The sequence below is a fragment of the Vombatus ursinus genome, unplaced genomic scaffold (genome assembly GCF_900497805.2).
Source record: "Vombatus ursinus unplaced genomic scaffold, bare-nosed wombat genome assembly UNPS02009173.1, whole genome shotgun sequence".
In the NCBI taxonomy this organism is placed as follows: Eukaryota; Metazoa; Chordata; class Mammalia; order Diprotodontia; family Vombatidae; genus Vombatus; species Vombatus ursinus.
In genome coordinates, this window is record NW_020948951.1 from 11581294 (window position 1) to 11608735 (window position 27442).

At 41.0% G+C, this 27442-nt stretch overlaps 1 protein-coding gene across 2 annotated transcripts in view; it reads left to right on the top strand.

Annotated features, from left to right (window-relative positions):
• Positions 1-1004: 1004 nt before the first annotated feature.
• The window catches only part of LOC114035152 (phylloquinone omega-hydroxylase CYP4F11-like), a 49023-nt gene continuing 22585 nt past the window's right edge, over positions 1005-27442 (top strand). The window contains exons 1-2 of one of the 2 annotated variants that reach the window (XM_027851156.1): positions 1005-1508; positions 24868-25084. In XM_027851156.1, the coding sequence (XP_027706957.1) occupies positions 1444-1508; positions 24868-25084 (282 nt within the window). In that variant the 5' untranslated portion in view covers positions 1005-1443. Of the gene's footprint in view, positions 1509-24477; positions 24537-24867; positions 25085-27442 lie in introns of those variants that run through there. The other variant, XM_027851157.1, reaches the window with a different exon arrangement.

Consider the following 27442-nt stretch of genomic DNA (forward strand, 5'->3'; position numbering starts at 1 on the left):
AGGTATGATATAGTAATGATGGGGGATTTAATTATTCAATCAACTGATCAACATTTATTTATTTATTAAGTATTTATTTATTAAGTAACAGGCACTGTGCTAAGCACTGGAGCCATCTACTCTCTTTGTGCTAAAAGCAGAGAAGATGGAAAAATGTGAGTTACATGAGTAGGGACGCTTTGGCCTCATTCTCTCAAGCCAAGGCTAGAACCATCAGTCACTGCTTTCCCTCCACTATCTTGGCTCAGCACCCCCCAAGCAAGAGTTTTTAAGGATGGGGGAGATATGAATATTTTATTCATAGTTCTGGGTAATTTCTTGTGATTCCTCTTTCTCCCTTTCCTCTCCGATCCCCTCCTCCCACTACATTTCTTGTCCCCAGCTAGTGTAACCAGGAGGAATGCACAGGCCATGTGAAGAGGAAGCCTGGTCTAAGCAGGTGCTACACTATGCAGATGGCAAGTCCAGTTAGAAGTTTCGTGTAACTTTCCAGGAGAGAAGTGATATAGACCTGAACAAGGGTGAAAGTTAGGGAATGAAAATAATGGGATAGATGTAGAGGGGGAATCAATAGAATTTGGTGATTCTGGATATTGACAAGATGGGCAGTCTCTGCCTTCAAGAAGAGGCTAGCTAATGCCAGAAGCAGTTGGGTGCCAGGAATTCTCCAAACCGCAGGTGTCCCTCACACTTGGGCTATTTCCTGGGGGCCATTTTTTTCTTTTTTTCATTTGAGGAAAATTGGAAAAGGATAGGAAGGGGATAATAATAATAATAATAATAATTAGTATTTGTGTAGTACTTTAAAATTTGCAAAGTTCTTTACAAATCTTATCTCAATTTATCCTCTCACCAATTCTGGGAGATTAGTGCTGTTGTTTTTCCCATCTTACAGATGAGGAAAGTGAAGTATACAGAAGTTAAAAGACTGGCTCAAGGTCAAATAGCTAGTAAATGTCTGAAGCTGGATTTAAACTCTGATCTTCTTGATTCTAGGTCCAGCTGTCTGTCCACTGTGCCACCTAGAAGAAAGGAGTGAAAAGGAGAAGAGAGGAGAGGGAAGGGCAGATGAAATAGAAAGCACCATATTGGGACTGTTGGGATGAAGGTTCTTGGCTTTGGGAGAGGGGTTGCATTTTTATTTCTTTAACCAGGACAGGGTGGTTGGGAAAGGGAGAAGAAGAAGAGGAGCAGGAAGGTAGCTCTTAGTGTAGAGAATGACCTTAGGAGCCTGGCCTTTAATCTCTCATGTCCTTTCACCTACTGCAATCTGTGCACACACAACAAGGACAAAACCTTTTCCCCTCCCTACCCTCGCTTCTGCCCAGGTTCCCTTCTGGTTCAATGGCCCTCCCTCAGCCTCTTGTCTGTGGGGGTGTAGTCGGAGGTGTGGTCTAGGGAATCTGTGGACCTGGCTTTGGATAAAAATGAAGGGCAGGTAGCATGCAGATAACAGGAGACGGGGACCTTGGTTTTCCAGAACTACAGAGAACAGAGACAGACAACAGGTACTTAAAAAAAAAGGCTGATATCCAAGCCTAGAGCTACAGAGGGAGCTGCTCTAAGCTGTAGCAGGTAGGATAGGACTGGGCATGGATATGGGTATAGGAAGCTGGGATAAGGAGAAGACAGAGGAGAGGCCCAGAAAGAAACTAGAGAGGAAGCTAGGGAAAAACAGGGGAGCCAGGAATTGGAGGGAGGTTGGACATTGGACAAAGCTGGGCACAGGAAATTTTCACTGCAAACAGACTTGACTGGGAGTTGGGCTAGTCGAATTGTCCTGTTATCTTGCCCTTGTGCATTGAAGGGTGTTTCTCTTCTGCCATTTTCATGGTTCAGCTCTGATGAAAGATACTAGTAGACAGGTATTAGGGAGAGACCCTATATCTTTTTTTTTAGGAAAAAAAAAACCTTGCCAGGACTAGGATTTTTGGGCACCAATGACTGTTATTGCCAACAGTAAAGTTCTTTTGTAACATTGGTTCACCTTTAGATCACATTGGCTGGAAAACGGAGTAGGAGTTCCATGCTATTTGGAGAGCTCTGGAGACAGTGAATATGAGGTAGAGATGGAAGCCTAAGCTTAGGAAATGGATGTTGGAATTGGATATAGAAAAGAGGAGATAGAGAAAGGGCAGGTTGGGGTCTTGGAAGATGTCCATTGGAAGTCAAGATGGCAGGCAGAGAGAAGGATCATGGTCATTGTGGGAAGCAGGGATAATAGCCCTGCGAATCAGCCTGGAGTCCCAAGGCTATTTGGGGTCTCTGAAAAAAGAGGAGAAAATAGAGGCTAGTCAGACTCCAAATCCCACTTGGGTTTTGGCATGGTTTCTCTTTTCTATTTTACTATATCTCTGTGTTCAACATTTTGTTGCCTCCAAGTCTATTGTATTCTTTCTCTTTCCTACTGCTATGAGCACATGTCCAGGTCTTTTAAACTGAAAATTTATTAAATTTTTGAATAGAAGTGAATTCTAGGATGGAGGTAAAAGATGAGCTCCCAGGAATGTGGCTGGGGAAGTGTCTTTTCCTGGATGAAGAATGTAGAACCTATTCTTCAGGGCATGATTCAGGAAAAAATACAAACTGTTTGCCTGCCAATGGTGTTTAAGTTCATTGGCACCAAGGACTCATTTTAATACTTTCTAATCCTTCCCCTTTTAACAGAGGGAAGAATGTGAGGGTCAGAGATTACAAATCACCAATCATGCCTAGTCTTTTAAAAAAATTGAATCATTTATTTTTAAGTTTAATAGTATTTTTTCCCCAGTTACAATGTCAAGAAAATGTTTAACATTCATTTTTTACAAGATTTTGAGTTCCAAATTTCCTCCCTTCTTCCTTTTCCTCCCCTTTTCTGAAAATGGTGGGCAGTTTGATATAGTTTATACATGTGCTATCATGTAAAAAAATTTCCATATTAATTACAGTTGTGAAAGAAGAAACAGATTTAAAAAAAACACGAGAAAGAATAAAGTAAGTGAAAAAATATGCATCGATCTGCATTCAGAATCCATCAGTTCTTTATCTGGATATGGATAGCATTTTCCTTCATGAGTCCTTTGTACTTGTCTTATATCATTGTGTTGCTGAGAAGAGCTGAGTCATTTGTAGTTGGTCATCACACAATGTTGCTGATACTGTGTACAATGTTTTCTTGGTTCTGCTCATTTCACTTTGCATCAGTTTGTAAGGTCTTTCCAAGATTTTCTGAAATCTGCCTGTTCATCATTTCTTACTGCACAATAGCATTCCATTACATTTATATACCACAGCTTGTTCAGTTATTTCCCAATTGATGGGCATCCTCTCATTTTCCAACATTTTGCCACCATGAAAAGGGCTGCTATAAATATTTTTGCACATGTAGGTCCTTTCCCCCTTTTTATGATCTCTTTGGGCTACAGACCTTTGTGGTATTGCTGGATCAAAGATTATGCACAGTTTGGTTGCCCTTTGGGCATAGTTCCAAATTGCTCTCTGGAACGGTTGGATCAGTTCACAACTCCACCAACAGTGCATCAGTGTCCCAATTTTTCCACATCCTCTGCAACGTTTATCACTTTTCTTTTTTATCATGTTAGCCAATCTGATAGGTGTGAGATGGTATCTCAGAGTTGTTTTAATTTGCATTTCTCTGATCAAAAATGGCTTAGAGCACTTCTTTATATGCCTATAGATAGCTTTGATTTTTTCATCTGAAAACTGCCTGTTCATATCCTTTGACCATTTATCAATTGGAAAATGGCATGGCTAGTCTTGATGACAGTGTCTCTTCCTCTGGAACCCTGAAGGAGTCCTTGCTGGTTGATGAATTGTCCAGACAGTGGGGTATTAAGGCTTCTAACTATGCCTAAGAAGCTAGTTTTTGAATGAAGAGTCTTGTTTTATCTTTGGTATATCTGAGGCACATTCTCTGTCTAGTGGGAAGCTGAGGCGGGGGAAGCCCATCAAAAAAATAAAGTCTTTTGTTTTGGCATCAAGTGACTCAGTCCAATGATCCATTTAAGGTTTACTCCTCAGGGAGGGCCACAGAATGTTCTCTTCTTGGGTCTCATTTTGGGGAACTTCAGGGATTTTTCAAAGGACTAGATCAGTCTCAAATGCTATTGCCACTGAACTGGCCATTACAGAAGACAAAGGCTCAACTCCTTTCATATATTTGAGATATACTTCTTTTTAGGAGGAATTAAGGTCACTTTGCTTGACAATGAGGGCTCAAGCAAAAAATAGGAAACGGCGAAGGAGTGAAGAGAACATCAAAACCTTTGTTGTTGCCCTCTGCAGTTCAATCAAGGAATGTCCTTGCCCAGGTCCAATTCTGCGTTGGATATTGATGTTTCTAAATTTTAGTTTTTCTCTGTCAACCAAAATCTGTCTTCTCTCTCACTTTCCCCCAACTGAAAAAAAGAAGAAAAACACAGCCCTTTTAAACAAATATAGATAGTTAAGCAAAAGCAAATTTCTGAATATATACACAGATAAGTGTGAAGAGCTTTGTTGAGCAGAAGGAGCTGCATCTTTCTTATTTAATGGGATCATATGGTCTCACACACACCACAGCGTAGCATCCCCCTACGTCTAGATTGATGATAGAGTCAGTCTTTAATCTCTGCTATTCTCTTAAGGGCATCAACTGGATCATTTAATTTGACAGGGGGTATGTGATGTCCAATGGGAACTAACATGCCCTATAAACAACTGTATGCAGTAGGAGGCAACAATAAAAATTTTCCACTGGTCCCAACATTAAGGAAGAGAGCCTTTGATTGTCTAGTGCTGTTCTCGCCAGGCCCCAGACCACTTAGCCAGATTCTAGTCACTACTCAGGAATTGGCATAAATGCAAATCTTGTCTTTTCCATTCCATCTCTCAAGACTCTCTAGCATGCTGGCCATGCAGCTTGCAGCTTGGCCCACTGGGAGGGCCTATCAAAATCTGTCTTATTCTATCAATAGTTGAAGTTCACTTGTGTATATTTCTCTCATAATAGGTAGAATCATCAGTGAACCAGGCAAAATGGTGCTCTTTAAGACTTAATCTTCATCGGTGGAGGCACATTGGACTAGTGGAGGGGGCAAAGCAGCGAAACTGGGATTGGAGGTCTCAGCCTATGTACATGTTATTTATGAAGGGGCTAACACCAGAGAAGCCTGGGCAAACATGATCTGGAATGCACCATCTCCAGTGAAAAATGGAAGCCTCCCACAACTTACCTATCTTGTTAGAGGGGTCATCTTGCATCACTCAACTAATAATAAGCAACTCTGGATGGAGGGCAAGTGTATGTTCATTCAGTAGCAATAAGGGCACAATAACAAGCAAGCAATTCTTTTTCAAGGGTGGTATAGAGTGGCTGTTTTGGGAACTTATGAATCCAGAGTCTGATGATTGTCTGATATGGCTAAACCTTGGGGGATCTACTAAAGACTCCACTTGGTCTGATCCTTATATGAAATGAAATATATAAGACCATAGGCCCCATAGAATCAATCAGGAGGAGGCTCTGCTGGGTAGCCCACTTTAGGTCTTTTAAGTTTAAGCTACAGTCTATTCCAAACATCACTAAACAGAAGGGGATCGGTGAGTGACTTGGTAAATCGGGACTGTCAAAATGCTCATGTGGGAATATTGGTTTTTGAGAACCTAAAGAGTTCAATTAACCCCTAAGCTTCCTTATTTGACTTTAGATCATTATAGACTACAACCAGAATCAGCCAGGTTCTTCACATCTTCTGCATTCCATTTTGTATCTCTTGCTTTATTTCTTTGAAATTTGTTGTTTTTGCACCCAAGACATTTTCTTTCCTAAGATCCTGCTTTTAGTTGTTGTGGAGTCATTCTTTTATTCTAGGTTTTCCTCTTGGATCATTCTTGATCCATAATAATTCTTCCTAGTGTTAGTATCTTCTGTTTATTAAAATCTCTAGCCTGTTTTTGATTTAGGACCTAATGCTAGGGCCAGACTCAACCCGCTTGGATGAGGTGACAAACCCTATTTGATTCTGATCTCTATTCCCTGGGTTCTTGCTGTTAACTTCTACTTGTCTGGTTGTGGTTCTGTATTCTCCACTCAGAGGGATGATGGATTTCAGTGTCCTGTGTCAGAGAGCTTCAGTTGTCTGTCTGATCAGGGTACTGGGTGGTCTTCTGATCCCTCTGGGACATTTCTAATTGGAATGTCCCCCCTACTATCCCCTCTGAAGCTTCTTTTATCAGCACACAGTGTATCTTCTGTGTCCTTTGGGGGCTTTCTTGATCATAGTTCTGGGTCACCTTTCATTCTCCATCTGGGACTTTCTTGCTCAGTCATTGCCACTTCCATCCACCTCTCCCTGGGGTTTTTCCTGTCAGGACCTTGGGTGGTTTCTCAGGCACACCCCTCCCCCACAATGGAGTTTGTTTAGGGACAAATTCCTTGGCAAAACAGAAGATGTCTGATCCAAGTGATTGGACCTAACAAGGGAACATGCTAGTCCACAGTTAAAAAAAAACAAACAAACCCAAAATAGTGGCATAAGTGACTGTTTCCTCTAGGAATAGAAGATGTATTTCCTCTAATAGCCACTCTACATTATCAGGTCTCTGAAGTGACGGAGTTTACTTACATCAGTGACCTGTGCCATACTATAATTTGCTTCTTTTAAGGAAAAACATCTGATTAAGTGATAAGCTTGGTAATTTACTCAGTGTTTGATGTTCTAAAGGTCAGACTTTCCAAGTCTAATTTATGGAGGCAGATAGGTGGGGGCAGTGGATAGATTGTTAGACTTGGAGTCAGGAAGATCCAAACTCAAATCCGGCCTCAGACATTTAATTAGCTTTGGGACCTTGGGCAAGTCCCTTAATCTTGGTCATCCTCAGTTTCCTTATCTGTAAAACAGGGATAATAATAGCATCTCCCTCCCAGGGTTATTGTGAGAACAAAAGAATATAAAATATTTGTTAAGTGCTTTGTAAACCTTAAGGCATTATGCAAATGCCAGCTATGATGATGATGTTGATGATGATGTCAAAGTCAAGGTACTCTCTCTACATTTTACATTTGAAGATATACTTTTGCAAAAGACTATAATCAAGGGGCAGCTAAGTGACACAGTGGATAGAACACCGGTCCTGAAGTCAGGAGGACCTGAGTTCAAATCCGGCCTCAGACCAAACACTTGACACTTACTAGCTGTGTGACCCTGGGCAAGTCACTTAACCCCATCTGCCTAAAAAAAAAAAGACTATAATCAAAGAGGCAGCTAGGTGGATGGTGCAGTGGATAGAGTATCAGCCTTGGAGCCATCAGCCCAGGAGGACCTGAGTTCAAATCCATCTCAGACCAGACACTTGACACTTACTAACTGTGTGATCCTAGGCAAGTCACTTAACTCCAATTGCCTAAAAATAAAAACAAATATCTGACTTCTGAACAGAAGTTAGTTGTACACTATATCATTGAGGGGCAGCTAGGTGGTGCAGGGGATAGAGCACTGGCCCTAGAGTCAGGAGGACCTGAATTTAAATCCAGCCTCAGACACATAATACTTACTAGCTGTGTGACTCTGGGCACTTAACCCTAGTTGCCTCACAAAAAAAAAAGACTATAATCAGGGCATTTGAAAACAAAAGTGAGATCATGGTAACTTGAGATAGAGGTTTCACTTGAGTGATGTGATCAGAAGCCAGATCCACAGAGAGTGTAGAAGAGAGTGAGAGCAGAGGAAGTGGAGGCAAAGAGTGTAGACAGCTTATACAAGGAATTTGACTGAGAAAGGGAGAAAAGAGAGAGGACAATAGCTTGTGAGAATGGTAAGCAGGGTCTACTGAAGATTTTTTTTTAAGGATGAGTGGCAGGTAAAGAACCAGTACAGAGGAAGAGATTAAAGATGAATGAGGGAGAGGATGAATCCAAGTCAAATTCATTGGCCAAGAGTTTGCCATCCCTTTCTTTCTTCTTTCAAACATCAAGTCCTCCAGCTCCTATTCCATTCTCTCAGATAATTCATTCAAAGTGTAGCTAGATCTGGGTAGTGTTTCCATCTCCCAGTTCTTTCAGTGTGCTAGGTAGTTTTGTCAGGTCTAGTGACTTGAATCTGTTGAGGGAAGTTGGATGTGCCTTTACACACACATACACACACACACACTCTCTCTCTATCTTTGTCTCCTCCACCAGATTTCCATCTCTGGCTCACCATTTTTGCTCTTTCTCATTTCAAAGATAGCAGAAGGAAAATGAGGGTTGAAGAGTTCATCCCATTCACCCTCATACATCACTGTCCTTCCTCTTTCCCTGAGAAGCAGTTTTATCTCTCCTTCGATCCTCCTTTTGCCTGTAACACAGTCCCACAGGTTCCCATTTATTATCCTCAGTGTGTATCAGCAGCTTTGGTTCATTCTAGCCTTTAGTAATATACCACCAGCACTATTTTGAAAGTCTTGTGTCCTACTTTCATCGTTATCTTTGGTTACTTTTTCTTGCTTCCACTTCCTCTGTGTGCTTTTGAAAAATTTGTTTTGGTAGATGTGCAGCCACATTGGCCATGTTATGTAGTTGCCATTTTCCTCTTCAGAATAATCTCTGCCTGTGTTTTAATCTCTTTAAGTCTCAGTTGTCTCTCTGCATTCCAATCTATTCTCCATTCAGCCACTAAAATGATTTTCTTTCTTAATCTATCCCTCATCTAGAAGGCAATTTTTTGTAACAAAACATAAAAAAAATCAGTTCAGTATACCTAAAACATCAAGCTACTCTGATAGAAAAAGGGAAGGGAGTAAGGATTTATCTAGTACTTACTATGTGCTAATCATTGTACTTCTTACAAATAACTCATATGATTCTCACAACAGCACTGGGAGATAGATGCTATAATCCTTATTTTTCAGTGGAGGTAACTGTGGCAATCAGAGTTTAAGTGACTTGCCTTGGATCACACAGCTAGTAAGTGCCTGATTCTAAGCCTAGTATTGTAACCTTTGTGTAACCCACTGTCTCATGACAGTATATATAATGTTCCATACTCACTGTTCCCTATGTCTGCACAGAAGAGAGGATAATATCCCCTCCTTTTCCTTGACAATGATGCCTGTTTTAATGTGGCCCACATTTGCATTAGCTTTTTTGATTGCCACATAACTCTTCACGGTGGATCATACTTTATACATACAATATGCTGAACTATATTAAGCTTCCCTTTCACTATCTCCTCATCCCCCCAGAACTTTTTCATGTCTAACCAGACTTCCCTTATCCTGCATTCATGAAGTTGGTTTTTTAAACTCAAGTGTGGGGTGTGTGTATTGCCCATGTAACATGTGTATGTCCACATGGGTTGCCTAAATGTGGCTCATGGGAGAGGCACTGATAGATATTTCTGGAACCTAGCCTATGTCTCTTCAAGGAAGACTTTGATTCCTGCCTAAAGGGGAGCTGGAGAAAGGGCCATGAAGCTGGTTGCTGGCTTCTCTGTTCTCCTCTGAGAGAAGGGGTACAGACCAGAATTATAACTATCTTCCCTCCCTCCCCCCTCAAATAGATAATTTAAGGGTACAATCTTTTAAATAACAACCAACAAAACCCCCACTAGTTCCCTTGGTTGCTATCCCTTAAAAAGAAAGAACTCCAAGCTTATACCTGAAGGCTTAACTCCTCACCAAATGCTAGGCACACAAAAGACTATCACAAATAGTGAATAATGAGTAAACCTATTTATTTAAATAGATTACAAACAGAAATTGGAGAAACTCTGCAGATTATAATATACCAGAAAATACATAAGAATAGGTAAGATCTTTACATGAGAGTGAGCTGAGTTTTCCACCAAGAGAGAGTCCTGGATCTCACCCAAGGAGAAGTTCCTTAAAGTCTTTAGGGATATAAGCTGGAAATCAGGGCTGACTTTTCCCTGCATGTTTACCTTCCATAGTTTGTTTTTCTTTTGGAGCAGGAATGAAGAATGTCTTCTCTCCAAAGTTATCACGTCATTTGAGGTCCCTTGAGAATTTTATTTCCCAAACCAGAATCCTCCCTAAGCAGTAACATCTACACATTCTGAAACCTGGGTATACAAGCACTAGGCTTTATGCTTGTATTTATCCCTATTGAAGTCAATCTTATTAGATTCAGCCTAGCCTCTAGTTGGTCATACTTTTGATTCCTGACTCTGTCATCCAGTTATTTGCCAACTGGACAAGCAAACTCTCTCTGCCTTTATCTAAATCTTTGATAAACTCATTGATAAGTCATTGATTAAGTTATTCATAAATAGCACAGGCCAAGCACCAATACCTGGGGCATTTCACTGGAGACCTCCTGACAACTTGACGCTGAACCAGTAATGCCTACTCTTTGAGGACAGCCATACAATCCATTTCCTGTTGTCTAGACCACCTCTCATCATCTTCTTCACCCATAGTAGTATAAGATACTTTATCAAATGTTTTGTTAAAGTCTAGGTACACAAACTGTGTACCTTTTGACTCAGCTACTAAGCCTATATCTCCAAAGAAATCAAAGAAGGAGTAAAAAGTATTTTTAGCAAATATTTAATTTAATTTAATATTTAATCTATTTAGCAAAAGTATTTATAGCATATCCTTTTATGATAGCCAAAAATTAGAAACTAAGGGGGTATCCTCTTATTGGGGAATGGCTAAACAAACAGTGGTATATGAATGTAATGGGACATTATTGTGCCATATGAAATGTTGAAATGGACCATTTCAGAGAAAACTGGGAAGATGTCTATGGACTAATACAGATTGAAGTACACCGCAACAGACAGGATAACCTATAAAATGATAACAATATCATAGAGAAAAGCAACTTTGAGAGACTTTAAAACCCTGATCAATGGAATGATAAACCACGTATCCAAAAGAATCCAGATGAAATATGCCATCAATTACACTTTGAACAGATGATCTGGGTGAATGGGACAGGTGCCGTAGGAATTGATTTTTGGAAGAGGGAAGAGGGAAACTGAAAGTTCTAGACCAGCAAGCCTGATTTTGATTCATCCTCTCCCTCACTAATCTTTAATCTTTTTCTCTTTACTGGTTTCTTTCCTGCTTCTTCCAGACAAAACCAACTCATCCTTAACCTTCATTAGGCCCTATTTACCATCCTCACAGTGGCTTACCTGTGAGGCAACAAACTTAAAATGCAAGAGGGATATACATTTTCAGACCTGGAAAATATGGGCATTTATTTTTCCGGACTATGTAGACACATACTGAGGGAGGCCCCCATTCAATTTGGGGCAGAGGTAGTGAGAGGGATGGATTCATAAAAAAGATAGTTAAGGAATAAAAATAATAAGCTATTAAAAAACTCTAAAGTCTGGTTAAACCAGATCTACAGTGTTTCCTTCATTTACTAGTTTAATGTATGTGCCAGAAAATAAATCAAGGTGAGTCTGGAATGACCTGTTTGTGATGAAGCTCTTTTTAATTGAAGCTTCCTTTTCTAATCTTGTTCAGTTGTTTCAGTCTAGTTCGACTCTTCGCAATCCCATTTGGGGTTTTCTGACAAAGACACTGGAATGGTTTGTCATTTCCTTCTCCAGCTCATTTTACAGATGAGGAAACTGAGGCAAACAGGGTGAAGTGATTTGCCCAGAGTCACACAGCTAGTAAGTGTCTGAGGCCAGATTTGAATTCATGAAGATGACTCTTCCTGACTCTAGGCCTGGCACTCTATCCACTTCACTACTTAACCACTCTTATGTAATGCTATTAAAAACAAAATAAAACAAAACAAAACAAGCCTGTTCCTTTTGAATGACATGACCTACTGGAGATGTATTCCCAACCTGAGTTTCGTCCTATCTAGGTTAGTACTTTTGCCAAGAGCCTTTTTTCACTCTGCTTATTGCCCAGGCTTTGCACCTTTCTATCTGAGGCCATGGGTTTTATGACTGTCTTCCTTCTTGATTTATCTTCTATAAATTCCCTGTGTCCGTACTTGCCATTATCCTTTCCCTGCTGTATTTGTTCCTCTCTGCAGTTCCAGGAATTGCAGAGAGATAAAGGCATTTCTCTTTCCCTCCCTGCCCTTTTCAGTTTAAAGTCCACTTAATCAGATATGTTATCATCTGGCAACTGAGTCCATTGCCTATTTTTCCATTGAAACTGCCTGTGAAGGACGAGCTGAGGCTTCTATAATTTTACTTTCTTTGATGATTCACTTTCTCAGGAAAGTCCTGACCTCTGTGCAGTGTTTTCCTGAATCAGGAGCCCTGTCTGCTATGAATCACATATCACTTTTCCCCTCTATGTAAATCAATATGATTTCTGATATACAAGCCCTGTAGGATAAAGTATTAGTGTAGCAGAGGCACAAGCAGGCACCCCTACTCTCTAGGCTCTTTATGCTGGTTTCATTACTCCAACCTGCATTCATACTGGCAGGTTGGGAGATTCCAGGAAAGGAATTTTCCATACTTCTAAAGCTTACTCTCAGTGTTCTCTAATTAACCCTTGTGTGGGGAACCTACTACTCACAACTGTAGCTCCTGAGCCCCCACTGGTGTGTTAAGCATTTAAACAAATCTGTCTAGATGATACTATTAATTCAATCACAAAACATTTACTAAACAATGCAAAAGCAAAAACAGTCCTATCATAGTAAGCTATGCATAAATTTGGTTCACATTCTCCCACCATGCAGTATCCATTCAGAAAAACGTCACAAACTTGGGAAAAGCTAGCTAGGAGGCACATAAGTAGGGAAACACATTTGCCATGGGGGGCAACTCATGATTTTGTACTGTAGGCCTTGAGGGCCTTGATTTCCTTAGGGAACAGTCCATACCATAAGTCACATGTTGAGCACTGCTTCTTTACCCCTGACTGATTCACTTGACTTGCTCCTTGGCTGGGCTCTAAGGCAATGTAATACTCTTTTGGCAAAAGGTTTTCCCCATAAACCTGGAGTTTCTTTCCCATCTTAAGCCAGAAGTGGCAATAAAGGGAAAGGCATATCAGCCTCTTTTTCTCTAGACAGATCTTAAGCAGAGGATTCTTATTTCTCTAATTCATTCAGCTATTAGTAATAGAAGCAAAAGTTTTTTTAAAAAAGGTATCTCCATGGGGCACAAAGCAGGCCCTAAGTTATTCTCTTAGATCAGCTGCTTTTCCACGAACCTTACACTCAGCTGGGCTTAGGTACTTTCAATAATCAAGAGTCGGTGTCAGTTCTGAGCCTTCCACTCAGTTGGGCCCAGCTGAGCTTGAGTCTCTTTAAGCATCAGGGAACAACTTCAACTCCTTATTCTCTGCTTCGACCTTGCTCTGCTTCATCAGTCCATGACTGACTCAAGTTTCAAAGTAGGCGCCCCTTGTGTCAAGTGACTCACCTTTCTCTTATGGTGAGAGACCAAAATCCACATTTCTGCCAGATACGACATAAATAGTCAACAAACAATTGTTCTACACTTACCACAACATTCTAGCTATCAAGATGTCCTAAATGTCTTCTTCAAGATTCTCTTAGTAGTCATGTATAAATTAGCTTCTGGGAAACAAGAAATGTAGGCTACCTTTGCGTCTAATAAATATTTTTTTCTCTGAGGGGCTGTTTTCTCTCAGGTCCTCTCAAAACTGTCTGAATCTCTCTCCTAGTACTTTTTCTCAGAGGAACTTCTTTCTCAGAAGCTTTTTCAGAAATGCCCATGTTTTGGGCTTTTTTCCCTTGGATAAAATTGTCTTGATTTGAAGGTGAGTAGCACCTATGTCTGTATTCATAAAGCTTCTTGGTCTGTGGTGTGCACTAAACTCCTAGTTGCCTAGGGCATCTTCCCATTTCTAGAACCATTTATTAATGAGCAGGCCATCTTGGGCATCTGACCTTAGGGTGCACTGTGGTGATTCATCTTCGTTTATTTGTTCAGGGCTCAGCGTTCAACACACATGTTGTTTTAAGAGGCACCTGGAAGACTAGCTAGACAGTGGAATTTTTACTCAGTTTATGAAGCTGAATAAAAATTCTATTGCTTAGCAGGTCTTTTAGGAGCTTCTTGAACTCCTTCATCTCAGAGAAAACAATCTTTCAAGAATGATCAGCAGTCCAGGAGTTCAATAATTTGTGTAGTTCTCTGGTTATGGCCTACATTCTAGTCTGCTAGGGGCATCCAGGTGGCACAGTACCTAGGGTGCTGGGCTGGAGTTAAAAAGACCTGAGTTCAAATCTGGCTTCACATATTCAGTAACTCTGTGACCCTTGGCAAGTCAGCTGTTCTCTGACTCAATTGCTTCATCTGTAAAATAGGAATAATAAGAATAACCTACCTCCCAGCGTTGTTATGAGGATAAAATGAGATAATATTTGTAAAGCACTTTGCAAACCTTAGGGTTCTATGTGTAAGTGCTAACTATTATTTTTCATATTGTGAAACCACTGTGGATCCAGTGCTGAGTTTCTTTCCATTCCTCTCAGGTGACTCTATGGATAATCTCCAAAAATCGAACATCTCAGGACCCAGCAGTGCTACTGAAGGCTCAGGGAGGAATCTGGGAATGTTGTCTTGCGTGAGATCTGCTAGTTGTGTTTTACAGCCTTTAATAAACTTCCTGGCCAGGGCTTTCAGGTTCTGGGTTTGGGCCTTCAGTTTGTTGCTTTTGTAAAGGTGTGTCCCCATCCGGCTTTGATCAAAAGGGACAAAAGCAAGGACAAATATGAGACTTGTATACAAAAGATATTTGGAAAACAGCCCACAGAGACAATGTGCTTCTCCAGGACAGAGATTGGCTTCAATGCCTTATTTCCCAGTTGCTTATCAGCATATAACCAATAGAACTTTAGAGTTAATAATAGGGGAACTCTGAACTCCAGAACTGTTTTGTGATTTTTGGATTGATGTACATTGGCTTGAACAGGAGGCTGAGTCAGCGTGATTCCTGGTCCACGGGGAAGCCAGGTGGCAGAGTCAATACAGTGCTGGACCTGGAGTCAAAAAGACCAGAGTTCAAATACAGCCTCAGGCACTTACTAGCTGTGTGACCCCCTGGGCAAGTCACTTCACCCTTTTTGCCTCAGTTTCGCTGTCTGTAAAATGAGCTGGAAAGGAAATAGCTTCTGGGAAACAAGAGATGTAGGTCACCTTTGCCTCTAATAAATACTTTTTCTCTGAGGGGCTGTTTTCTCTCAGGTCCTCTCAAAACTATCTGAATCTCTCTCCTAGTACTTTTTCTCGGAGGAGCTTCTTTCTCAGAAGCTTTTTCAGAAATGCCTATGTTTTGGGCTTTTTTCCCTAGGATAAAATTGTCCAGATTTGATTTCTTTGCCAAGAAAACTCTTTAAGGGGTCACAAAGAATAGGACATGATTGGAAATGACTAAACAACAACAGTTCTGCTGCAGAGCAATCCAGCCCAGGCCAGCTTAGCAACGTCCAGTTTATCAGTGTAGACACCTATCCAATATAGACACCTTATTCATTAGTGGACATTGTAAAGGATGGTCCTGAGAGAGAGAAAGGACAGTGAGGACTGTGCTTCTAGAGTTGTGAATTTCTCTGGCCCCAAGTATTCCCTACACTGCATCATTAACATGGTACTTTACTTTTGTGCACACTCCCCCCATGGGCACTCACTGTGTGCCTTTGGTTTATGGGTGGAATGTTATATAATGATTATTCTCGCTTTACATGATTTAATACCTTTGTGAAGGGTTAATTGAGTCACCGTGTCACTTTGTTAATGGGGAGTACACTAGTGGGAACTCTGAAGTAGGAATAGCCACCTATCACCCTCAGAGTAGTTGAAGCTGTTGTCCCTTCCGGGGAGCCCCAACCTCCTTGCATGGGTACATATTCAGGAGAAGTAAGCCCATAAAGAAAGCACCTACAGCAGCCACCCACTCAATAAGTGCCCTCAAGAAGCCTCAGTTTCCCCAACTCAAGTTAGGAACTCCAGGTCTACCAGTGGGAAGGCAGGTGTGCTCATCTCTTCAAGGGCAGCCCTGTTCCTTTGAGACTTGTATACAAAAAATATTTGGACCATTTGACATTTTTGGTAGACCAAAAATTCTTGTCCTGGCTTTACTCAATCCATCCACTCTGTCTCATACTGGTAACAAGAGAATAGCAATTCCTTCCAGTGGCTCTCTTGGTACTATTCCAGTGGTTAACCTTTTGGAACCCTACATCCTGAAGGACAGTACCCCCCCCCCCCCCCGGGCTAGACTTTAGTTAGTTTAGCTAGATCTTCCTCCTTACCAGTGACCAACATTTCATGTGAGAGAATGGAAGGATATTTCCCCTCCTTGGAGACCTTCAAGCTGGATAACTACTTGTTGGATATTTCATAAAGCCAATTCTTTAGGTATGATTTGGACGTCATGACCACTGATGTCTCTCTAGCTTTGGTATTTAGTAACCTTTGGGGGAATAAGAAGGCTGTTATTTATAGGCATGTCTATGAGTGACTCCTCATCTTTTCTGGGTGCCAAGATTCAGAGCTAACTCTTGTAGGAGTAGCTGACACTGACACAGCCTTTTAAAGTTGGCAGATGCCTTTACATACATTTTCTTACCAGAGACTCACAGTGACACTGTGAGCTAGGTGTTACAGGCATTACTAACCCATTTCATAGATGAGAAAACGGTCTTGAGAAATGACATGATGTGTGCATGTTCACATGACTGGTAATGGTCAGAGACAGGATTTGAATGTGAATTTTCCTTCCAGGATTTCACATACTCTACCATCACTGCCTTATTCTTCACGGAGGAAGGGCGTGTTTTAATTGTTTCTGGATAAATCAGAATGTCCAGAGTGACAGGTACCTACAATATGTTCTTCAGAACAAAGTTCTCTTGCGGTTTCTTGCTATTGTAAGGATTTTCTGAGCAGATCTGATCTGTGACATTGATAAGCTGGTGCCCTAATGCAAATCATAAGCTATTTCCCAATTCACCTTACCATGTCCTTCTAGCAGTGATGGCTAAAATAGCTTGAGATTGAATTTTGATACATGAAAAGAGAAATTCTAGAAGTAACATATGTGTTTCTATCTGACAGTAAGTAAACTCTATTTTTCTGGAATTGTTCTTGAATGGATTTCCTTTGGAAAATCTTCTGACATTGTGGTAGATGGGGCACTAGGTTGTAGGGAAACTCATGATCTCAGCGCCTCTTCTAGTTTCAGTTCTCCCCAACAGAATAAAAGCTGTACACACAAATTGTGTTCCTAATGCTTAACACAGTGTATAAATGCTTAATAATAACACAGGCACATAAATGCTTAATAAATATTTGTTTAAAATTGTTTAATTGGCCTAATGGAGTCCAATAATGTATAGGCTTCAGGTATGACCTCAGGCTTGAAGAGGAATGTAGTGTTTGGAAAGAGTACTGGATTGGAAAATCAGGAGACCTGTAGTCTAACATTGGCTCCACCAATAGTTAGGTAGCTATGTAATTTTGGGCAAGTAATTTACCTGTTCCTTCATCTATAGACTGATGAGGCTAGACCATATAGTCTGGGAATGGTTCTAACTCTGATGATCTATGACAGTTCTATAATCTAGAAATGGAATGTTAGAGTGTAGCAACCAGGTCATCTAAGGGTGAAGGAATATAAGACCCCAGAACAGCTATTGTAGGTATGGCAGGTGAGGTGTCAAGTGCAAAGTCAGTTTATGAGTTATATCAGGAAACTAATTTCATTCATAGGATCATAGATTTAGATATGGAAGAGATCTTAGAGGTCATCCCATCAAAGTGGTTCATTTTTTTGTTTTTGAGAGAGAGCCATATTTTAAAAATACATGTTATTGGTGCTTTTTGTTTTTTATATTACAATTATTTCTGGAGGGAAATCTTTCCTCCCCCACCTTCAGGTTGACTTTCTTTTCATAACAAATAAAAATAATTAAACAAAAACATCAGACAGTGGCTAATTATGATAATGTGTAAAACTCAAATCCCTCCTTCTATTAGAATCCTTCTACGAGAATGCCTCTCAATGCTAGTGCCTTCCCTCTGATGATTATCTCCAATTTATCTTATAAATATCTTGTATGTACATGGTTGTTTGCATGTAGTCTCCTCCCTGAGCAGCTAGGTACCACAGTAGATAAAGTGCTGGGCCTAGCAGTCAGGAGAACCAGAGTTCAAATCAAACCTCAGCATTTACTAGCTGTGTGGCCCTGGGCAAATCACTTAACCTTGTTTGCCTCAGTTTCCTTATCTGTAAAATGATCTGGAGAAGGAAATGACAAACCACTCTACTATCTTTGCCAAGAAAAGCCCAAATGAGGTCATGAAGAATCAGACAGGACTAATTGACTAAACAACAAAAAGTCTTTCTCATTGGAATGTGAGCTCCTTGAGGGTATGGTCTGTTTTTGCCTTGCTTTGTATCCCCAGTGATTAGCACAATGCTGGAACATAGTAGGTGCTTAATAAATGCTTGCTGACTTGACTTTGCTGATTTGCTATGAGTCATATTTCCTCATCTTTTTCTTCAGGACCATCACTGTCATTTCACTTACTCAAAGTTTTGCTTCCTTTGGTTTACGTTGTTATAGTCACTGTGCATATTGTTCTTTTTGGTTCTACCTATTTTCTTCTGCATCAGTTCATCTAAATCTTCCCAGATTCTCTGAATTCGCCATTTCTTATTGTGCAATAATACACCATTTCATTCATGTGTCATTTTTTTTTTCCTAACCATTTCTCAACTGATGTTCACCAACATTTGCTCAAATTCTTTTCTACATCTCAAAGGACTTTCATGAATATTCCAGGGTATATTGAACCTTGGATCTTCTGCCTTTGACCTGCTCGGGGAGATGCCAAGTAGTGTGATTACTGGGTCAAATGTAATGGATAGTTCAATTATTATTCTTACAAAATTCCAAATCATTCTCCAAAAGATTGCTTCAATCTGCAGCTCTACCATAGTGTATTAGTATGCCTTTCTCTCTTTTGTCTTTGTATTCCCAATTAGTGCTTGGCACATAAATGCTTAATAAATATTTACTGAACTAAATTATCTAACTGGTCTAGAGGAGCCCAATGATATATTAGACTTCGGGCATGACCGTGGGTGTGAGGAGGAAATAAGGTATTTTGGAATGAATAATCAGGAGACCTGGATTCTAAAATTGGTTCTAGTATTGGTCAGCTAGCTGTATAATTTGGGTCACCAGAACTCTTACATTCTGCCAGGTTTGTAACCTTGGAGTTATTTTGGACTCCTCCCTTTTCCTCTCTCACATACTCAATTAGTTACCAACTATTGCTGTTTCTATCACTGCAACATCTGTCACATCCAAATCTCTTCTCTTCACACAGCCATCATTGTAGGCATTCTTCACCTCTCACTTAGACCATTGCAATGGCCTCCTCATTGATCTCTCTATCTCAAATCTCACCTTATTTCAATTCATCGCCTATAAAAAATGGTTTTCTATAAGCACAGATCTTATTCTATTCGATAAACTCCAGTCACTCCCTACACCTCTAGGATAAAAATAGGAATTCCTTTTTGGCTTTTAAAGCCCTTCACAACCTGGCCCAAATTTGTCTTTCTACCCTCATCCTTAACCCTCTCTGTGGAGATAGGTCCTGGCAACTACTTCTGTGAGTATTTCAGGCCCTGGCCTATTCAGTAACAATATCTACTGAAGATTAGGAAAAGAAAGTTCTTGCCTCTGAAGTCCTTGGGACAGTCAAATGGTTCAACTGAGTAAACTGTTAAATGGTAGCAGTTGAAATGGCATTGAAGAAGAGGCATTAGTTAGTATCTACTTTGTGGCTGTACTCTGTGATTCATGGGACCTTTCCACTTGATTTGTAGCTGAAATTTTTTAATTGCATTGTTTCCCTCATTAGAATGAGCCCCTTGAGAAAGGAATTGTCTTTGTTTTTATATTTTATCCCTACAATGGTTTGTACCTTGTAAGGACTTAATAAATGTTTTTCTTTCTTTCTTTCTTTCTTTCTTTCTTTCTTTCTTTCTTTCTTTCTTTCTTTCTTTCTTTCTTTCTTTCTTTCTTTCTTTCTTTCTTTCTTTCTTTCTTTCTTTCTTTCTTTCTTTCTTCCTTCTCTCTCTTTTCTCTCTCCCTTCCTTCTTTCCTTCCTTTCTTTAGTTATTTCTTTAAAAAAAACTCCTTAATTTTCTCTTTTCCTTTGTTAAGGAATAGAGGAGGTTTGAGGGAAGGCTTCATGAAGGAAGTGGAACCTGGACTGAGCTAAAGGAAGACAAGAATTCTGAAAGGTGAACAGGACAAAGGAATGTATTCCAGTTATGAGGAAAGGCTTTTGTGAAGCCAAGAGACCTAGCATCAAGTTAAGGAACAGCTAGAAGTACAGTTTGACTGACATGAATATAGGTAGGCAAAAGGGAGGCTGGAAGTGAACTGTGGAGGGCTCTTAATGCCAACCTAGTTTATTTTTTAATCTTAGAAACAATAGGGAGCCACTGAAGGCTTTTGAGCAAGTGAGTTACTTGGTTAGCACTAACTATGTATTAGGATTGCTCTGGAAGCTGTATAGGGAGGGACTAGAGCAGTGTTATCAAATTCAAATAGAAAGAGGGTCACTAATCCATACATAAGGATCCTACTTCTAAAATATAATGTTATCTATGTTAAACTGTATTTTTGTTTATTTGGATAACCATTTTCCAATTACATTTTTATCTGGTTCAGGCTGCATTGAGGCCTAGGCAACATTCAGAGCTTTGATACCTCTGGTCTAGAGGACCAGTTAGGCAACGGAACCAATCAGGTTGCTGGCTCCTGGTTGCTACTTTCATCTTCTGGGGGTTTTGGGTCCTGTGGGGTCCTCTGCTGACCTGATCCTGTATCACCCACCCCCTCATTTCTAATGCCCATTTTGAGCTGTTGCTGGGGCTTCTTCCCTGTACCGCCTTGGACCACAGCAGGGTCAAATTTTCAAGAATGCAGCCCATCCCTCTCTCTGCCTCGCCCCTTACCCATAAAACTCTAGAAAACCCATTTGCCCCATCCCTATCCCCATTCCTGAACCTCTAAGCCTCTAAGTCCCAAATCCCATATTTTTTCCCTTCTCTCTCCCAATCCTCACTCATTTTCCTTAGTAGGCCCAAAGTGGAGGTGGTGAAGCTTTCTAGTTCAGGGGGCCTGGGGAATATGAAGAGGGAAATTCAATGGTTCTGGGAAGAACCTTTGGAAAACCAGAAATTCCTGTTACTTTACTCCTCATAGTCTTTTTCTCTTCCCCTCCTCCCCACCTTCCAAACAGGAAGTTCTGAGCCCTGGGGCCATATCAATTGCTGAGAAAATAGCCTTTTGTCTGTAAACTTAATGTTAAGTGCCAACCAAAAAGGCTAGGGAAGGCTTAGGCTGTATTAGAGAGGCAGGCAAGGGTTCAGGACTAGGGAAGTGATGGTACCACTGTATTTTGCTCTTTTCAGTCCAATCAAGGAATATTTGGAGCCAGCTCTGCTCTCCATGTTTTTGGACGACCATTGATAAGCACCAAAGGAAGGCAACCAGGATGGTGAAGGGCCTTAAGGTCATGCCAGGTACAAGGATGTACAACCTGGAGAAGAAATAACTGGGGCACAGCTGGTTCCTAGTATTGGAAGGCTCTCTATGGTAGAGGGATTAGTCTCATTCTGCTGGACCCCAGAGGCCTAAAGCAATTAATGGGTGGTAGTGGCAAAGAGATGAATTTACATTTGTCGTGGTGAAAAACTTTCTAAGTGGAATGGGCTTCCAGGGAAGGTAGTGGGCTCCTTATCGCTGGAGGTCTTCAAGCAAAGATGGGATGCTTGCTTGTCACGTGTGTTCCATCAACCAACCAATCAATAAATAAACATATATTAAGCACATTTTTCTTTTTCTTTCTTCCTTTCCCTCTTTCCCTCCTTCTTTCCTTTAAACATTTTTCTAAGTGATGGATAGGGAGACAGAGACAAAAGTGAAAATAGACCTTGTTCTCAAGAAGCTTAAGGTCCAATGGGATATATATGTATATATATATATATATATATATATACCCATTATATATATATACATATATAAATGGGATATATATATATACATATATACAATGGGATATCTTTTTCTATATATATCTATCTATACACACACAGATTTAGCATTGAGATATTGTTTGGTTGAACCCTCAGAGTCTGGGCACTTCTAGCTCCAGATCCCGTACCCAACCATACCCTTTTGATCATATTTTGATCATTTGATTATTTTGATCATATTTAGTCCTATGGAGCCTGGTTTCAGTGAGACAGGGCTCCTTTTTCACACATTTATTGACTCATTAAATCCTTCACCCTAGGGAACCTAGGGAATAATTTTGATTATAGTAAATTAGATTATGAATCACCATTCTAGGGGATTTCCCCAAAAAAGGAGAAGTAAAAAAAAAAACCAAACCAGAATTCAATATATGAATGAATTAAATATGGGACATTCATAGGGAAAAGAACTAGGCAAGTGATTTCTTTGGCAGAGGGAACTTCTGGGTGAGGAAAATTCTTCTATGGATGTAGGTTGGCACTCAGAAACTTTTAGTCTTAGAGAGTTGTCCAGAGCACTGGAAGGTTAAGTGATTTGTCTAAGGTCACACAACCAGCATGTGCCAGGCTTGAACACAAGTCGTCCTGGCTTCGAGATTGGTTCTCTATTCACTATACTACTTCTTATTTGTATATACCAGCAAAAAAGTTAAACAGAAAAAAACCTCGCAATCATTCATTAATAGAACAGTATTAACAGAACAACCTAACTATTGGCCTGATCTGCTGGAGGATGATACTTTATCTACATTAGAACACATAGAAGTTTCTAGGATGGCTAATGAGATAGTTTACATTTCACATTGTCTGGGCACTGTCCAAACAACTCCTGGTGCATATTACTGGTAAAACAAGTCAGAGTTGGGCCAATCTTCCTTCTGGTGGACATCCTAATGCAGACCTTCCCTCTACCTCCCTTAAGCATCAACTCAGAAAGTCAAGACCTTTTAAATTCACAAAATCCAATCTTGGATTTTATGAATGACCTTATATGACCTTTTAAATTCATTAAATCCAATCCTGGATTCTTGTTCACTTAAGACAAGGAAAGAAAAAAACACAAGAGGGACAAAGACAGTTAAGGGTCTTGCAAGCTTGCCTAGTTAGGACATATTTTTTTGCAGCCATATGGAGGGTGGAGGGAAGATAAGGGAAATCTCTCTCATCAGTCAGTCAACAAGCATTTATTAAGTATTTACTATGTGACAAGTACTGTGCTTGAAAACAGTGTACAATTTTCACTGATGGAAAGGAAGAGAAAAGTGGAGGGATGGTTCATCCCTCGTGTACATACTGTTTTTTTCCTTTTTGGTGAGGTAATCAGGGTTAAGTGACTTGCTCAGGGTCACACAGCTAGAAAGTGTCAAGCGTCTGACAGCAGATTTGAACTCAGGTCCTCCTGACTCCAAGGCCAGAGCTCTACTCACTGCGCCACCTAGCTGCTCCTTGTGTGCATACATTTAATCATCAGTTCTTGCTCAAACAGTAATTTAGGAAACTTCGTCATCTACCACTGCAAGCCCTTCAGGGAATGAGTTATACACAGCCAGAAACCTTGCCACCCTTTCTTTTTACCTTCTTAATTCATGGGAAAGGGGACAATACTTTCTGGAGCATATCACATCAAGAATTAGCTGACCTTTTCTTTTGCTAGGAAAGAGGCTGGTCCTGAAAGCAGCCAGGTAGGAAAGGAGAGATGAAAATGATGTGTCAGACCATGGCTAATGTTGGGCATGCAGGATGGAGGCCAGAAAGGGGCTGGGGGAGGCATGATTTTATGGGAACTAGTTTTCCAAGACGCTTTTCTGTGGGGAGGGTTTTTCTTTTGCAAACATTGGAAGCTCGGGAGGGGAGGGGGAGTGGGGGGGGGAAGGAAGGGAAGCCTACATCAAGTACCTACTATATGCCAGGCACTGTATTAAGTGCTTTATACATTTTATCGTATTTGACTTTCATTATAACTCTTTGAAGAAAGTGCTATTATTATCTCTACATTACAGTTGAGGAAACTGAGGTAAACAGAGGGTGAGTGACTTGGTTAAGTGACTTGCTCAGGGTCACCTAGCTAGTAAGTTAGGTTGGATTTGAACTCAGGTCTTCCTGATTCTAGGCCCAGTGCTCTAGCCATTGTATCACCCAGATACTTAGCTAGCAAAGGGGATTGTGAGGGATTCCTTGTTCAGGGAGAGATGCACCCCTTTTTCCCTTTGGAAATTTGGGGTTGTGGGATTAGGCATCAGGCCAGGAAGAGGCCCAACCTTGAGAGAGGGAAGTATAGGGAGGTAACATGAGACAGCCTCATTGTTACAGCTGCTCATAAAGGACTCTGAGTCCCAAGCCTAAGAGCAGAGTCAGGAAGAGACTGATAGGAACCTGAAATTAGGGGCATGTTCCTCTGGCAGTGCTCCTACGGACTCAAGACAACCCCTTCCCACTCTTTACTTCACTTTTGCCTCCAAGAATATGGGGGAAGGATGCTTGCTCCAATGTGGTTCCTTGAAGGACAGGGAGTCGCCAAGAGGGTAAGGAAAAATCCCAGCACACACAGACCCTGGTTTTCCTCATTCCTTCATGGTCCTTCTCTCCCTGCCGTCTTTTCCCTGTCTCCTCCTTTTCCCTTCTTGGCTTTCCCAACCTGGTCACTTTTCCCTCTGATCTCAAAACCCTGCTCTCCATCGTCTCCTTTACTGTATGCCTCCCTTCTTCTTTGCCCCTTTTTTTCTTTCTCCCTCCTGAATCTTTCCTTACATTTTCCCCTATTTCTCTGCCCCATGGCTTCCCCTTTGCCTCTCACCTTGTGTCTCACCATTACTCTTCTTTCCCCTCTGCTCCACCCTATTTCTCCCACTATAGGATGCTGCCTGGTTCTGAGTGGCTGTCTCACCAACTGGGCCTGCTGGGACTGGAGCTTAGAGTTTCTTCAGCCTTGCTCCTGATCTTCCTGACATTTAGCATCTGGATCCTGGGCAAAGGCCTGACCTTTGTCCACCAATGCTATATCAACTGCCAACAGCTTCGATGCTTCCCTGAACCCCCCTTACAGAACTGGTTTAAGGGCCATGTAGGACTGGTGAGTGGGGACATCTGGGCTGAGGGCTAGGGTAGCAGTGGGGGGCTCAGAGGATAGAGAGGCTGTGGGCTTCAGTGGGTAGAGGGTCTGGGCTTATCAATGGGAAAAAGGCTTGGGAGAACTGGGGGCACACAGAATCTGAGGTCACTAAAAGGTCAAAAGCCTGAGAGGATGAAGGGAACTGAACATTTGAGTCTAGAATGGGGAACTGAGTAGATCTTCTCTGGGGAAGGGTAAGCTGGGGGCTCAGTCTCTCTGATGTCCTTGATATAATATAGCAATATTATGTGCTAATATAGCAAGAGTCCCCCTATAATTACTCCCTTCCTCAATAACCTCCATGGGATGGAGAAGAGTTTTGTTTTCTCAGTGGGATGTGGACATATGAAGAAGGCAAAGAGCCCAGGTGGAATCTGGGAGCCATTACAGGATGAGGGGGATTTCAACTCAGTGTTTATCAGGTCCATAGGTTCCTCAAAGACTCTTCTCACCTGTCTCCTCCACCTTAGGGCCACCCTTATTGGGTCCTTGCCCAAGACATAGCCTCCATCTCCACACCCACTTGATCCCCTGTACCCAAGGTAGCAGGTCTTTTTATAGTGTGGTTGAGCCTTCCTTGGGTAGATAGGAGTCATCTCCTTTCCTTCATCACTTGAGCTCTTTTCTCTTCTTCTCCTTCCTCCTTCCTGAACCCTTGGTGCCTCACATGAACCTGCTGGGTTGTTGGACTTTGACATCTTTCAAGTTGAAAATTTTCATCTGATCTGAACCAATGCCCATCAGAGAATCTGAGAATTTCAGAGTTGGACTGGACCTCAGAGAGTATCTAACACAAGCAAGAATCCACTCTATGTGATATTCTCAACAAATGGTCATCTAAACTTCACTGGAAGACTCCTTGTGACAGTGAACCCACTACCTCCTAAAGCAGCCCTTTTTACTCCTTGTCAGCTCCAATGAATAGGAAGATATTCCTTACATCAACCCTTAATTAGTCTCTCTGCAGCTTCCTTTGGTTGCTCCTGGTTTTTGTTCTCTGGAAGGCAGGCAGAGCAAGTCCTCCTTTTCTTCCAGCTATTCAGATGGCTCCCATTTTTTCCCCAAGTCTTTTCAGTTCCAGACTAGGCATACCAAGTTCCTTCAGCTGATTCTCTTATGGCGTGGTATACAGTCTCTTTACCTTTCTCTGTAATTCTCTAGATTATCAATGTCTTTTCTAAAACGTGGTGCCCCAAACTGAACTCAGTACTCCAGATGTAGCCTGACTTGAACCAAGTACAGTCAGACCATCTTCTTTATTCTTTGATGATATACTCCTCTTAGTGTTGCCAGAGATTACTATAAGCTCCATTTATTATCACGTTTTAGAATTCTGTCAGGAACTGAAAACAATCTCACTGGCCCACAGTTGAGAGACTCAACCCTCCTTCCTGTCATAGTACAAAGAGCACCGGGTTTAGAGTCAGGATGACTGGAATCTTGTCTTACTTACTTTCTGTGATGCTGGACAAATAATTTAACCTCTCTCAGCCTCAGTTTCCTCATATGCACAATAGGAATAATAGCATCTACCCCAAATGGTTGTTGTGAGCAGCAAATTAGATAAAATATGTGAACTACTTTGCAAACCTTAGTTTAGAAATATTAGCTATTGTTATTGTTGTCATTATTATGGTTATAATTTTTTCTTCTTCAGTCATACTGCACCACTGCTGTCCATGACCTTCACAACAATGGTTTAGCAATCACTTCTAGTTCTTTCAAGCTGGTAAGGTGTAGCTCATTTGATCTTGCTAGGCAGTGATCTAGGGTTAGGTATTCATTCCCTAACTATTTCCCTACTTATCTTGGGGTTCAGCCCTTCCCATTAGCTATTTTTTTCTGTCTTCTCTAGTCTAATGCTCATTCGTCTTGGAAGAAAAAACAGACACAAAATAAAGTTGAGTAGTTAGGCTCTCTCACCGTCATCTGTTATCATTATCCCTTGTTATCATTATAGCTGAGTAACAGTCCTATCCGGGGCAGGTAAGTCATGCACTGGCTAGAGGGCTGGACTGGAAATCAGGAAAACCTGGCTTCAAATCCTTCCTCATACCCTTACTAGTTATGTAACCTTGGGCAAGTCATTTAACCTCTGTTTGCCTCAGTTTCCTCAACTTTAAAATGGGGATAATAATATTACCTATCTCCCAGGGCTGTTGTGAGGATCAAATGAGATAATATTTGTAATAGTATTTAGCACAGTGCCTGGTACATAGTAGACACCATATGAATGCTTACTACTACTACTACTACTACTACCACTACTACTACTACTACTACTACTACTACTACTACTACTACTACTACTACTACTAC